Source organism: Lepidochelys kempii, chromosome 11 (genome assembly GCF_965140285.1).
Source record: "Lepidochelys kempii isolate rLepKem1 chromosome 11, rLepKem1.hap1, whole genome shotgun sequence".
NCBI classification, from domain to species: Eukaryota; Metazoa; Chordata; order Testudines; family Cheloniidae; genus Lepidochelys; species Lepidochelys kempii.
The window spans coordinates 42,009,493-42,025,275 of record NC_136390.1 but is presented as its reverse complement, the minus strand read 5'-3'; the positions used below and the strand labels follow the sequence as shown (position 1 = coordinate 42,025,275).

At 39.0% G+C, this 15,783-nt stretch overlaps 1 protein-coding gene across 5 annotated transcripts in view; it reads left to right on the top strand.

Moving 5' to 3' along the window:
• OLA1 (Obg like ATPase 1) overlaps positions 1-15,783 on the top strand; it is a 201,595-nt gene that overhangs the window by 119,859 nt on the left and 65,953 nt on the right. For all 5 annotated transcript variants that reach the window (XM_073305886.2, XM_073305885.2, XM_073305884.2 and 2 more), the window contains 2 exons: positions 6,581-6,661; positions 6,954-7,051. In XM_073305886.2, the coding sequence (XP_073161987.1) occupies positions 6,581-6,661; positions 6,954-7,051 (179 nt within the window). The remainder of the gene's footprint in view (positions 1-6,580; positions 6,662-6,953; positions 7,052-15,783) is intronic.

Below are 15,783 nucleotides of genomic sequence, written 5' to 3'. Positions count from 1 at the left end.
CCAATCACTGGATATTGTTACACCTGCTAAATTGAAGAGTCTTCTATTATCTAATTTCCGTCCCCCATGTAGATACTTGTAGATGGTTATCAAGTCACCCCTTACCCTTCGCATTTGAAAAGATTTAGCTCCTTGAGTCTTGTACATTAATGCAAGTTTTACAAAGACTTAATAATTTTTATGGCTTTTTTCTGAACCCTGTCCAACTTATCAACATTTTTCTCGAACTGTGGACACGAACTGGACTCAGTATTCCAGTAGCGGTCGCGTCAATGCCAAATGGTAATTTAACCTCCGCGCTCGGATTTAATATTCCCCTGTTTACGCTGTGACAAAGTTCCTGCTCTACCTTGGTGGGTCTTGCGCTTATTGGCGGATTTGCTCGCCTTGGTGCTTCACGGCAGCTCTCAGCTTGGCTGTTTTTCTGAATTCACAGTCCACGTTGACGACTCCTGTGTCTGACCAGGAGGTGGGGAGGATTTGGGGGGAACCCAGGCCCGCCCTCTACTCCGGGTTCCAGCCCAGGGCCCTGTGGAATGCAGCTGTCTAGAGTGCCTCCTGGAACAGCTGTGCAACAGCTACAATCCCTGGGCTACTTCCCCATGGCCTCCTCCCAACACCTTCTTTATCCTCACCATAGGACCTTCCTCTTGGTATCTGATAATGCTTGTACACCTCAGTCCTCCAACAGTCCGCATTCTCACTCTCAGCTCCTAGCGCCTCTTCCTCCCAGCTCCTCACACGCACACCACAAACTGAAGTGAGCTCCTTTTTAAAACCCAGGTGCCCTGATTAGTCTGCCTTAATTGATTCTAGCAGCTTCTTGATTGGCTGCAGGTGTTCTAATCAGCCTGTCTTAATTGTCTCCAGAAGGTTCCTGATTGTTCTGTTACCTTACCCAGGGAAAAGGGACCTACTTAGCCTGGGGCTAATATATCTGCCTTTTATTACTCTCCTATAGCCATCTGGCCCGACCCTGTCACAACACATACAAGGACTGCATTAGTCCTTTTTAGTTGAGCTCATGGTCAGCTAATTAGTCACAGTGACCTCAAGTCTTAATCAGTCACTGCTTCCCAGGATAGAGTCCCCCATCTTGTAAATATGACCTACATGCTTTGTTTCTAGGTCTAAAGCGCACAATTTGCTTGTGCCTAGATTACCAGATGATCCAGATTGCTCTGTATCAGTGACCTGACCTCTTCATTATTTACCGTTTCTCCAATCTTTGTGTTATCTGCAAAGTTTATCAGTAACTATTCTGTTTTCTTCCAGGTCATTGATGAAAATGCCCAAGTAGAAGCAGAGAGAAGCTGACATGATTCTTCTCAGTTTCACTGTTGTAGGCATAAACAGCAGCAATCAAATTGAGCAAGTGTCATCAATTTCATTTTGCTGCTGCTTGGGAAATCCAGAGGTGAAAGTAAGCCGGTACGCCCCAGTACAGCGTACTGGCAGGAACCGGTGCTCCGTACCGGGGTGGATCGACTTCCCCAGGCAAAATTTAAAGGGCCTGCGGCTCCCAGCAGCGGCTGGAGCCCCCGGCCCTTTAAATTGCTGCCAGAACCCCGCTGCCGGAGCCAAGGGGTAGTGGTGGTGGGGTTGGGGCGGCGATTTAAAGGGCCCGGGGCGGTAGCAGCGGCCGAGCCCTGGGCCCTTTAAATCGTTCCTGGAGCCCCGCCAGTGCTTCCCCAGGGCTCCGACAGGCTCTGGGGACGATTTAAAGGGCCCAGGGCTCCGGCTGCTGCTACCACCCAGGGCCCTTTAAACTGCTGCCAGAGCCCCCTGCTGCTGCTGTTATCCTGGGGAGGGGGAAGGAGGCACTTGCTGCTACAGGATGGGCCGGGGCTGCTCTGAGCCCCCCCCCCCCCTTTCCGCCCAAGGCCCCCCCCCCCTTCTGGGGGCCAGAGCCAGCCCCTTTCTCATCATAGAATATCAGAGTTGGAAGGGACCTCAGGAGATCATCTAGTCCAACCACCTGCTCAAAGCAGGACCAAACCCCAATTTCCCCTCCAGATCCCTAAATGGCCCCCTCAATGATTGAACTCACAACCCTGGGTTTAGCAGGCCAATGCTCAAACCACTGAGCTATCTCCCCCGCCACAACCCAGCCCCATACCAGTAAGTCCCTAGACTTATTTTCACCCCCGGGGAAATCTGAGTAGCAGGGTAATATTTATACATGAAGGTTTTAAAACCTTTGTAAGAGTCTGACACCCTCATTGCAAAAGCATTTGCAAGAAGCCGAAACCTTGATGAGACCACACCCTGCTCACTAGGACGGGCTGTTACTGACCTGTATCAGAATTCCAAGCCTGAGAGAGAGAGAAGTGCAAATATGTGGTACTCCAAGCAGTTGTGTAAAATGTCGCATTACTTAAATATACTATATTTACACCGCAGTGTACTTTTTTTTTTTTTTTTTTTTGGTGATACAGTAGTATCAAAGTCACTAGAGCTGTCTGTCAGTGGAGTCAGGAAGTCATTGCTTCACTGAGACTTTCAAATATGATCTGTAATCTTCACAACTGCAATTTATTTCCTTCCCCCAACCCCCACGATAGCTTAAATTCTGCAGAAATTAATTACATGCCCTTTCAATTTCCAAAGGAAAGCTTCCCATTCTCTGGTGCCAAGTAGACAAGTGAATTTTTCAAGCCAGGGTTTAGTCCTTGATGCTGTACAAAGTATTTGGCACTGAGAGATATTACTACTTTCAGCGACCCAAAGGATTTAGCAATGTATGCACATGCACACATGCTTTTTTCCTCACTGTGACAGGGTCTGATGAAGTTTATCAAGACATTCTGTGAACTAGTAGGTGTGGGTGTATTAATTCACAATAGTATAAACTGCTGAGATTTATTGGGTACAGCATTCAACTCATGGTTAAAAATCTTCGAATTGGTTACCTTGCTTTCTTAGGCAAGGCAGGGAACTCCAGAGCTCAATCCTGGAGGACGTGAAGACAAATTAATGTACAGTATTTGGCATTTCAGATATGGCAGGCTATATATATTTTCAGAGAGATGATAAAAATATCTATTGTCAAAGATAAAGTGTATTTCCTGTAAATTTGACTATTGTGGGCAGTAAGTGTGTGTGCTTGTTTTATTGTACTCATTGTAGCATTGCTGGCCCAAATAAGAAATAACTGTACACATATCATTGAGCAGGGAGAAAGAGATCATTCCTCCAGTGAAAGAGTTACATCAAAGTAGGAACTGGATAGACCAGACCTGATGAAACAAACTAGATCATCTGTCTGTATTTCAGTTTAGAATAGTGCTAAATTAACTAGGAGGATGATTAAATACTTGTAGATGAATGTTATAATTTTAACCAACTAAGGTAATTGCTAGATTAAAATTTTTAGGCCAAAATAAAAGCAATGAATTAAACTAAACAACAAATGATGTAGAAGATTAAATATAATCTGAAAAGCTGTCACTAACTTTTAAAAAAATTATTATTATTTGACCCTAGAACACTGGGTCAGCAGGTGAGCAAGAAATATGTGAAAATAGTTGTTGTTCATATCTCATCACACGACTTTGCCACACTTGTCATTCAAAGGTTATATATCCTTTAACCTGGGATCTGGCATGTATGCTAGTGAACCTTAATTTATCTAGGCCTTTTCTAAATTTTCAGACTACCCGCTTTACTTTATATTCAGTATAATTGCATCAGTGAGAATATAAATTTGCCTGGTATGACAGAGATACTTTATTCTTTTTTTCTTCTCTAAAATTTTCTGAGATCAGACATAGAGGAACATCCTGTTTGTTTTATTTATTTTTATATTATATTCTGTTGCTCCATTAATTTCTGTGTAAAATAAATAGGCTTCCAATTTACATCACTATATGTACTGTAGGGAACTCTTATTGAGAATTGTCAGTCTTTAACTTACTTTAAGAGAGTTTAAAGTTAGACACAGAATCTGTTATAAAGTTAGGCAGATAAAGTCATAAAGTTAGTCACATAGTCTGAGCCCCTCTGAAAAATCAACATGGATTTAGACATGTATTTAGGCAGCCAAGTTTTTTAAAAAAGTTATATAGTGACTTTCTTCTGTATGTTTTCTCCATTACTTTTTTCTAGATTTGAGAGGGATCTGTAGAATATGCTTATCTTTCAGAGAGGGCAAAGCTACTTGCTTCACCTGTGTTTAAAGTTTCCTGAAGGTTTTAATCCACTTACCTGCCCTTGACCTTTGTGTCTTTGCTGGGATAATCAGGGGCCAGGTCAGAAATAAACTGAGTATACAAATTTTGATATATATACACCCTCACACATGTGCAGGCAAGTTCAAAAACTTAGCTAATTGGTCTCAAAAGACTTGAGTATAGCTGTATGGAAAATACTACTTCCAGAGAACTCTAATTAAAATTTAATTCTTTCAATTCTTTATCTCAATTTTGAGTGTCCCTAATTAATGTGATATAATATGTTGCTACTGGGGAAAACTGTAATGTCAAACGTCTTTGTGATGGGATTTATAAGTATATCCAAAATAATTTTAAAATCAGAAAAATTATACAAGCAAAAGGTTCCTTCACTAGTTAACAGAATTAGTTGAGGAGCTAATGATTTTTGATGAAGCAAAAGCTGAGAAATAGCACTTTAGTCTTACAGCTTACATAAAGTAGCGTTTTTCCTTATATATTTTTATTGATTAATTAAAAAATGAAAAACACATAGGACTAAAGGATAAGATAAGATGGTACTACTGTTTTCTTCTTTATGTGTAATCTTGTTGCATGTCTCTACATAAGCTGTTCTGGCCACTCATCATAGTAACCAGCTGGGCCATTTCACCTGCTGGAGCCATTAAAGAGGACTCTCTCCCCCTAGATTAATCCCCTCCGACATTAGTTTTTTGCACTGACAACTGAGCAGGCATTCAGAATTTGCAGGTGGCCAGTGTGACACACATAATTGCCTACAATTTTAGGCAATGAATAAAAATGGTCTACATTACTTGTCAAAGGTTGTATATGCAATGCCAAGTGAGATCTATGGGAAGCCTTTTAGAGTTTAAAGAACAGTTAATAGCAAGGCACTGTGCTTTTTTAATCATAATGCATTTGTAATATAGCACTTTGATCTTCTCCTTGTAGGAAATGGTGTTACATTAGCCACTTTTAAACATTTATGAGTGAAATTCAGTTATAGGAGAGTAAAAGTGATTATTTTTAGTCAGAACACGTTAGATTTCATTAAAAGTTTTCTGCTTGTCCCTTCCTTGTTAAAATCTGTGGGGAGTCCTATTCCTGGAGGGTTTCAAATCGGGATCTAAGCATTTAGAAGAGTCTTTTCCTTGTTTTTCCCTAAGGCAACTGCAAATCTGGGAAAAGAGGGTATACTAAATAGTGGGGCTATTTATAGCTGTTTTATAAATCTGTTTAACCTACATATCAGTAAGAGTAAATATTCTGTGCACTGAAGAAAAATTTTGGCAACAGAATTGTATATGTTAAATATCTAATTGTATATCACACCAGTTATAACTTTCAATAAATGCATTATTTAAAGCATGACCATAAATTATCTACAACAAAAAATAGATGACTCTAAAATGCACTACTCCTAGAAGAGCCAAGTTTGACCTTTCAGACCCAAGAGCCTTTTATTAACACCTGCCTGTAAGGAGAACCTTGCCACACGCAGCTTTCAGATTCAGAACCACAAAACTGATGAGGAAAGGCTTGAAGGGTTCAGTTTGTGTCACTTGCTGTTTGCCGTTTCCATTTCACAGATGATTAATCTTTCTGTGAAGAAAGGCCAGAGAAACAAAGCACATTGGGCTCTTCCTGTAGTTACTCCTTCTGAATGCACACTGGCTTGCTAACTAAAAGGCCTTTAGATTTCCTGCAGAGAGAGATGTTCTGAAAGTGAATGCAGCTGGTTGGAGGTCACCAGTGCAAGGCTCTTGCCATTGTGTAATGGAGGCTTTGGCAGGTTTCATTTTTTAGGGGAGGGAGAAGGTGTTGGCAAAAAAATTAATGCAGAATAAATAAGGTTTTGGATATTTGAATTAATTTCTTGAAGGGGGGATCATCAATAATAGGCTCAATTTCTTTTACTAACAATTTAAAAAAATATATTCACTCTGTTTTTTCCTCCTCCACCCATTCCCCTTTCTAAATAGCATGTTTATATTGTATGTGGTTTCACCCACTGGATGCTGAAATGTTACATCTTACTGAGTTTGAAAAGCAATCTAAAATGCCCTTGGATTTTTACATAGGGTTTATGATTTCTACTACTTTGGGGAGGGTTGTTACTAAAAATTCTGTGTACTGAACTTTCTAATTATAGATGTTGTGTTGTATTAACATTCAGCATTGCTTTTTAGTGACTTTTTTAAAATGGTAATATATTTTTAGCTTCTGAAATGAAATTTGAATTCATTTTTTGGTCTTTTTTAAGGGATGTTAACTAATTTTTAATTTGAGTATGTATTGTGTATTTTGATATGAATGTTTTGCATATGGAAAATAATTGTCTGGTATCCCGCTGAGTTTGTTCTTCATCTACTTTAATTACTTTGTTTCCTCTTAATCCTGCATAGGACATAATGTGTAAAATCAAAACCTGGGTAATAGATGAAAAGAAACCTGTGCGCTTCTATCATGATTGGAATGACAAAGAGGTAGGCTATTATCCCATGCATAGACTCTTAATATTTCTACCTATTATTGTTTTCACTTGGTAAAAATATTTAAATACAAAAGAATCCATGAGAGTTATAGGGTATTGAATTGAATGTTAAATTTATCAGTAGATTTTGTTTATCATAGTATACTATATATATATATATTACTTGAAGCAGTTATTTTCCCTTTCAGAAATACAAATAATAAAAAAGAAACTGAGTTTGAAAATGTTGATTACAGTAACTGCATTCTGTTTTTAAGATTCTGCCTTTATATCCTCATTTTTAGATTGATGTGTTGAACAAATACTTGTTTTTGACTTCAAAACCAATGATTTACTTGATTAACCTCTCGGAAAAGGATTACCTTCGATGTAAAAACAAATGGTGAGTTTGCTTAGTTTTAATATATGAAATTCACACTTTCATAGTTCTCAATGGCACATACTTCACTATTTTTTAAAAGGACATAAGGATTATTCTTATTATTTTACTTAATATAAATCAATATCTTTCATACTTCTTATATCTCCCTAAAAGTTCTGCCTGAGTGCAGTGGTGATAAAAATGCCCCAATGAATTTACCAAGCAGAAGCAAATCCTTTCCCCTCCTTCAGTTTTAACATAAACTTAATAACTGTGAAGAAAACAAATCCATTTCAGAAATGGACTCAATCTGGTTAGAAACCATTACTTTCCAATAACACTGGCTTTTAAACATTATTAAACACTGATTATTCATATAATTGCTTTTCATTTGTTATGTGCTGAAAGAGTAAAACTTTAATTTGTAATGCGACAGAATTTTTTTGTACTGTGGCATTCATTTATTATTGAACATTTCAACAATACACTTCCATTTACGTTTGAGTGCCAACAGTGCTTGGCATTGTTAACAGTTGTGCATAACACACAAAGGAAGACGTTTTACAATTTCCTTGTGGTATTTAGGCCTACTCTCTCATACTTCATATAAGCAGTATTTTTACCTTCATACATGGTTTTTACTCAAACAAATATTCTTGTTAATGTCAAGATGACTTGGGTGAATAATGGTTACAGAATAAGGCTCTCTATCAGACATGCAATGAACTGGATGAAGATCCAGTTCCAACATGGTGAAAATACTTTGGGTTTCCATTGTTGAAAAGCATAGTGCGTTAGCTTGTCATAAAGAATAGCATTTGAGACAGACAATTGGATTGGAGAGGAGAGACAGATTCAATATTACGCTACAAAGAAGAATTAATGACAACATATTTGTTCTAAAATTTACAACAAATTATATAGTTTAAAGATTTGTAAACACTTTAATTGTGAGATCTTTAAGGTTTTGGGATATAAATGTATGTTTGTGAATAGAGAGCTGCATTAAGTCATCCAAACAAATGAAAAGTATCTAAAGCAAAATATCTGAATTCTCCTAAAATGCACCTTCCATTTCTCCCTGTACTTCATTAAGTACTTAGATGCACATGGTTTCAATTTTCCATTAAAAATTCTCATTTCCATTAAAAATTCTCATTTCCATATGATATCAAAGAGCGAAAAGGCTTTAAACTGAAAAATAAACGTTCATAGACTGGAAGCCAAAACAATAATTAATGTCATATGGTTAACTCCAATAAATCATTAGAATAAATTTTCTGAAATTACTGCAACTAAAACTGTCTTGTTGATACTACTATAAGACATTTGTATTTATGATAGGGAACTAAATTTAACCTTTCTGAAAGTTTATATTTTTGAAAATACAGACTTAAAATTGAAACTTGGCAGAAACTGTGATAACTAGTCCTAAATTCTTCCATATTCGGTGAGGAATAGAATTTTTAAAAGTTTATCCCCTGACAGTGCAGTAAATCTTAACCGTCCTAATTTAAGTGCAAATGTTTGAGGTTTTCTGAGGCTCACTAGGACAGTACAAAGTTTATTTGAAACTGGATGAGTCAGTTTCCTTTTCCAAAAGGGATTTTCACACCTGTATTTGGATGATTACAGGTAGAGTTCAATGGCTCCAATTGTACAGTAAATACCATTTCCCAGACCCTAATGGTAAACAGACTACTTGTGAGATGCCAGTCTGTGATTTAGCTGTTGCCAGACATCCCCTGTTTTTTTGTGAGACCAGTTGGGGTAGAGATATGGTTATAGCCAATTGAAAGCAAACCTTTGTATAAATTATAATTTTTAATTTGTAAAAAATCTAGACGTTTGAATTGGGAAGTCATATAATGCAATGATTTAACCGTTTTTATGCACAACTAATGATTTAGGTTTAAAAAAAAAATTCCAGCTCTCATGAATGTTAGTGTAATTGTAGCTGAAAGATCAAAGCCTGTGTAGCTGAGTGATGTTCCAGAAGAGAATTTACCACATAGCCATTTTCGGTACAGTTTCTGCCGCCTGCTGTTCCTATTTTCCCTCAAGCTAGCCATTGACTACCCCCTGTGCATCCCTGCTCGTAAAAAATGATTGAGGAAGTATTTGTCATGTATTTATGAGTGGGAAACATTGTGTGATAGGGAATGGCATCTACTGGAGCCAGAAAGATTGCCATTTTCCTTCATTGAAGCATTTTTAAAACTTTAAATCCACAGTTTGTGCAACATAGCTTTTATATTAAAGTACAGAATAATTTTTTACTGTGAAGGATGCTAACGGTAGGCTTTTGTCATTGCAGTGCAGACAGATGCAAATGATTAGTATATATTTACTGTGAGATGCTTTTTAATTTGTGATTTTTGTGTGTGTATATGTTCATGTTCTTAATCTGAGCTACATTTGGATTAGTTGCTCAACTAGCGCAAAAAAAAAAGTTTTTGGAATATAATTTGTAATATTATTGTAACAGAGTTAAAGTTAATGCAGAAAATCCGTAATATTTTCATAGTTTTTTCAACAACTAGAAAAGTATTTAAAGCATCAGCAAAGAAATGGGAGAGGATTTTGATTGTGGCTGCAAGAGGAAAACTAAAATTACCTTTGTTTTAGGGTCACTCTTTCAGAATTAAAGATCATTTTAATTGCTAATGTAAAACATTTAAATGTAAGTGGTAATGTTATTTTTCAATCTTAGAGAAGAAGAAAACTGTGAAAGATAAGACTATTGTCTTTGTGAGTACGTGTATTGACCTTTTGAAAAATGTAAAAACTGGAATGGCTCCAAGCAGCTACTCGCTGATTTTAACAGTGTTGAATTAGTCATTCAGATGATTTATGATTAAGACCTAGCCCTTGAAGAGAAGCTGCTATGACAGCTGTGTTAGTTGAACTTGTTTTATGATCAGATGACCGTAAGGATGAAGTTGTGTAGAGGAATCCACAGAAACCATTTTTATTACATATTGCTATTCTTTAACTGAATAAAGTAATCCAAAACCCCTTTTAATTCCTAATAATTTTATGGGGACCTATAAACTTAACACTTTCTAAACATCTTGTTTTACTCAGATCAAAGAACACTAAATACAGCATATTAATTTTCAGTTAAAACTGCCTAGAAGCAAACACTGAACATTAGAATTGTCAAACCATCACTTAATTAAGGGTGTAAATTTCAGTATTGGCATATTTGGTGATTCAAGAGGGTCAGAACATAGTATCCATTTACGAGATATATTGAACATAGTAATATGAGAATGTACGTTGCTCCAATAGATCTGTTGGTTTTGATATGTTAAAATGTTTTTTCCCCCCAACTTAACATTGATAAAGTTTATATATATATCAAAATTGTAGAAATCGAACTTTGGACCCGAACTTCATTTTCTACCAAGTAAAATTTTCTTGTACTAATCCTTTAATGATGTTTTAAAGCATTTAATAGTGTAAATTGAGAGTATTTTCTAATGTTGATTTTCCTACTTCATGTAACACTACTTATTTGGGATAAATAGTTTGTAAGAATTCCTAAAAATTGATTTGTCAGTGCTAATCTTTTGTGATATAACTCAGATTTGAAAAACTTCTAGTGTGTCCAAATATATATGCAGTATCATAATTTCAGAACTATATTTCAAAAATTCACTGCTAAGAATTTCAATGATCTATGAGCACGAGCTGTTGAACAGGCATTGAAAGTCAATGGGAATTAGGTGCCTAACTCCCTTAGGCCCCTTTGAAATTCCCAGGCCATAAAAATAGAAAGACTTGTCATAAGCGCTCTGTTACACTATACTAAATTTTCCTGCGTTATTGTAATATTTCATACCATGCAAGTCAGCTTTCAAGCCCCTCACACACCATTCCTACCACCATCAAAACTTTTTGTTGGATAATTGCAAGGAGTCTTGTCATTGTCTTATTTGATTAATCCTAGCTTGTGAGAAGTTAATTAGTAAAATAACCACACACACACTGCAACTAGTAATTTGCTATTTCACTAATTAACTATATATAATATAGTCTATACATAATTTTTATTATTGGGGTGTGTGTGTGTGTGTGTTTGTGTACACCCCCAATAATAAAAATTATGTATAGACTATATTATGTAAATTATATTCATATTAATAGATTTTTCAGGGCAGAAAGGGACCATTATGATGATCTAGTCTCACCTTCTGCATATCAGGCCATATAATTTCAATAGTTTCGTCTATTTCATTTTTCCATGTTGTCTCAAATGTTATGACTCAAAAATAGAAACAAATAATTACACAGTACCAGGGGAGAAATGTGAGGCAGAGAGTGGGTGATTCAGTGAATAGGGAATAGTCTTTAACCTAGAGATCAATGGTTCAAATTCAGCATAGGTCAGTAGGAAAAGAAAGTTGTTACTGTCTGATCATTGTTTAGGATTGGTGAATCTCAGTCTAGTCCCCATTTAAACCCTGTTCCAAAGTTAGAATTATTCATTTTTAATGGGCGTGTCTATACTGCTTATCGCTACAGTATATGAGTGCTTCAAATATGTCTGTTAATTTATCTTCACAATGTCCCTATGAGGGGATTGGTAGACATACGAGGGGGGTAATATTACCCTCATTTTACAAATGGAGGACTGAGGCACAGAGAGATTGAGGTTGAAAGTATCTGCTAATTTTGAGTGCCCAATTTGAGACATCAAAGGCCTGATTTTGCAAAGTGCTTAGCTTTGCATATCACTTCATATGTTAAAAGCACAACTCCCATTGACTTCAGTTGCAGTTGTGAGTGTTCAGCACTTCTATAAATTAGACTGGAGAGGCTCAACTTGGGCACCCTGAAAATGAGGAGTCTGTAGTTAGGCCTTGTCTACACTACACAGTTGGGTCACTGTAAGGCAGTTTATGTTGATCTAATTATGTCAGTGTCTGCACTCTACAGCTTTGCTCCTGCTGATGTAAGTGCCCTACTACTCCGACGTAATAATTCCACCTTCATGAGAGGCATAGGGCTTTTGTCGGTGTAGTTAGGGCGACAGTGTCAAAGTAAAACTATTTTCCCCATGCTTATTCCCGCCCCCCCCCCCTTACTATCACCTTCTTGTCAACTGTTGGAAATGGGCCATCCTGATTATCATACAAAAGGTTTTTTTCTCCTGCTGATAATAGCTCATCTTAATTGATCGCTCTCCTTATAGTGTGTATGGCAACACCCATTTTTTCATGTTCTCTGTGTATATAATATCTTCCTACTGTATTTTCCACTGCATGCATCTGATGAAGTGGGTTTTAGCCCATGAAAGCTTATGCTCAAATATATTTGTTAGTCTCTAAGGTGCCACAGGTACTCCTCGTTCTTTTTAGTGTCTATGTAGACGCTGTATTACTTACATCAGTTGTTGGCTGTCTTGTCAGAAGCCGAGAAACTGACAAGAAAGCCAGGCAGCTAGAGCCCAGCTCTCCCCCCTCTCCATTCCAGCTTTCCTGGAGAGCTGGGTGGCTGGACCCTGCTCCCAGCTGGAAGCCAGGGCAAGAAGCCCAGGGGGCTGGACCCTACTCCCACCAGGGAACACTGGCTGTCTTGTCAGTTTCACAGCTGCAGCCATAAACAGGTGGGGAATGAGGAAGTGAGAAACCCCAGGTGGCTTCTCCCACTCCCAGCGGCAAACAGGGAGCTGCGGGGAGGGCACAGCCTGCTGGGAACGTGTGGGGCAGCAGGGCTCCCAGCAGGGAGCTGCCAGCGGAGCTGAGAGACTGGACTCTCAGCTCCCCACAGTGCCCTTCTTAGGTCAGGGGAAGCGCTGCTGGTGTGGACATGCACCACTGCAATAATTACTTTGGTGGCCATAAGTCAACCTAATATAGGTAGTCTTAAGTTTCTAGTGTAGACACACCCTTAGTGGCCACCTTTGAACTAGGAACTCTGTGGCAGAGGCAGGGATAAAATCCAGTTTTCCAGGGCAGCATTCACCTGTCTTAACTATGGGACTGTCCTTTCTTAAATCCCATGTCTCATTTGCTACATATCTTCCAGCTGCTCCTGGAAATGAGGCAGGTGTCCCACACACAAAGTCTCCTGTATTACACAGCCCTGATTCATCCCCAGAGCAAGTCGATCCTGCGTACTGAACAAGGCAGTGGCCCCATGGAAAAAATAGTATTTGACCTTGTAATTAAAGGCTATCAAATGTATACACACAAGAAGGCCAAATTAAGCTTGTGTCTGTGCATTGTGCAGAAACATCCGGAAGGATGCCTCTTAGCACCATATTTTCTGGCTCTGGAATGGAGAAGCACAGGCTGGGGACTTCCCTTCTTGACCTTCCCATGACAGCAGGAGACATTCATAACCATAAAGGCAGATCTCCCTCTATGTCCACCTCTAAGAGTAAGGATCCTTCCCTGCTCCATCAGAGTTGAGCATGTTGTTCTGGCCATGTCTCAAGGACTCAGTCCCCTAAGCCTCACGGTTGACCAGAAGGTGCATAATACTAAGACTCCCTTGGTGCCAGCCTCCATGTTGTCAGTGGCACTGACTTTGCCACAGTAAACACCATAACCCAAAGCATTGGGAACCATTGTTTCTGGTTAGGACAGTTGGTGGAAACCCCCATGTATTGTTGGTACTGCCTCAGTCCTGCAAGGAAACACTGATAACAAAGAACCTCCCCAAAGCTGCTTTGGTGGTACAGGTAAGACACAATTCCATAACCCCCAAGAGGTTTAGAGATGTACACTGTTCCAGAGGAGCTGAAAACTACGACTGATACCACCTCCACCTATTTTGGTGTCTGCCTGACACAATTTTCCCATAAGTGAAGGGTGACAGCAATGGCCAGCTAGGTGCTGGATATCCTCTATTCCAGCTATACTGTCACGTTAATCTCCTCATTCCTTTCAAAACCCCTTCCCTGTCCCTTTTCAGGAACTGCTTGCACAAGGAGATCCTCCTGAAAGAAAGAGAATATCTTCTTCTGGGTGCAGTAGAATAAGTACCACCACAATATTAGGGGAAATAATTTTACTCAAAATATTTCCTGATTCCCAAGAAAGAGGAGGATGGAAACTCATTCTTGACCTCTGCTGGATCAATGTATTTATTCACAAATGGAAATTCCACTTGGTTACACTGGACAGAAACTGTGTGTGCACAGCTCTCAACATGAAAGATGCATAATTCCATGTGGATGTCCAGTCTTTTCACAGAAGGTTTCTCAAGTTCGTGGCAAGTCCCAAACACCAATAATACTGTTCAGCACTCAAAGTATTTACGAAAGCCTTCACAGTGAAGGCAGCAGAGGCCTCTCATAATGGCTGTCTTCTCATACCTAGTAGACTGGCTCCTGACAGGCAGGTTGCAACATTCCCCAGGGTACAAGCTGGACTGTTGGGACAACTGTGTCCCCTCAGCTCTCCAATTGGGGTGCCTTTTACATTGCTTAGCTGTGAGAATAACCACTCCTGGTCTACTTGGACGCAGCCTCTAGCATGCAAAATGACTCCCAGCTGAATCATATGAGTGCTTCTAGCCAGCCACTCCTGAATTATATTCCAGAGTGACACCAGCAAATTTCCAGTCCCAGATTTGTCCCCAGAAATGTGAGTCTTGTATTGCCTAACTCTTTCCTTCTGTGCAGTACAAGTTCATAGAAGGTAGGCATTTCATTAATAGAAAATGATATGCATAAACCATGTTACCTCAAATAGAGGTACCAGATACTTCAATCCAAACACACACTGTGTGAGGGAAAACAATAACACAAGTTTATTAACTGCAGAAAGATAGATTTCAAGTGATTACAAAGAATGGGGCATAAAAGTCAGAATTGGTTACAAAGAAATGAAAAGTGAAACACAAACTAATACCTAACTTAATAAGCTAAATGAATTCAAAGCAAAGGTTTTTTTCACCAGTGCTTTTACTGGCTGAACTCTTTCAGTCAGGATCACTCTCCCAGTTCACTGATGCTTCCTTTGTCTCTCAAAGTTGTTGATGCCATTACTAGAGAGGAGGGTATTTGTGTCCTCTGTTCTTCCTTCTTATAGCATTTCTCTTCTTTGAAAATCCTCTCCAGCTGGGGTTCAGGCAACAGCAAGTCTGTCTGCCGAGATGTATATTTCTTGCTCACACGCTTCTTCCTGCCAAAGAATGGCCGCTCAACCTGGTAATAGTCCACTTGATTATGTTGATACCTCACAAGGCATATTTTGTACAGAATTCGTGATAGTCTTGTAAAAGTGGTGAACATAAGGTTACAGGCTGTCACACAGGTGCTGACTAGAAGTTCTGACATCAACATCATTGCTGCTCCATCTCCTAACATCCGTGGGAATATGTGTGCAAACAGAACCATCTAACCCGAATCCGATGTAAACTATAGAATTCATAGGCGTGACTCTAGACTCCGTCAGGGCAAGAGCTTACCTCACTGTGGACAGTTTCCAGTTCACGAGCAACCTAATCAATCAGGTAATACTGTCCTCAGAGATCAATACAGGTATACCTCATATTCTCGGGACACATGGTATTGTCCTTATGTGACATTTGCTAGGTTCCACCTCCATTTCCTGCAGGGTTGGCTTTGAACAGTGTATATGCTTTGCTAACACAGCATGAACATTATGGTGGCTGTCTCCCCTCCTTTCAAGGTTAAGGCCTCACTGATGTGGTGAAAAGACTCCGAGAATGTACATATGGGAGTTCCCTTCCTGCCTCCCACACCTGAGAAAACCCTAGTTAGAAATGCCTTG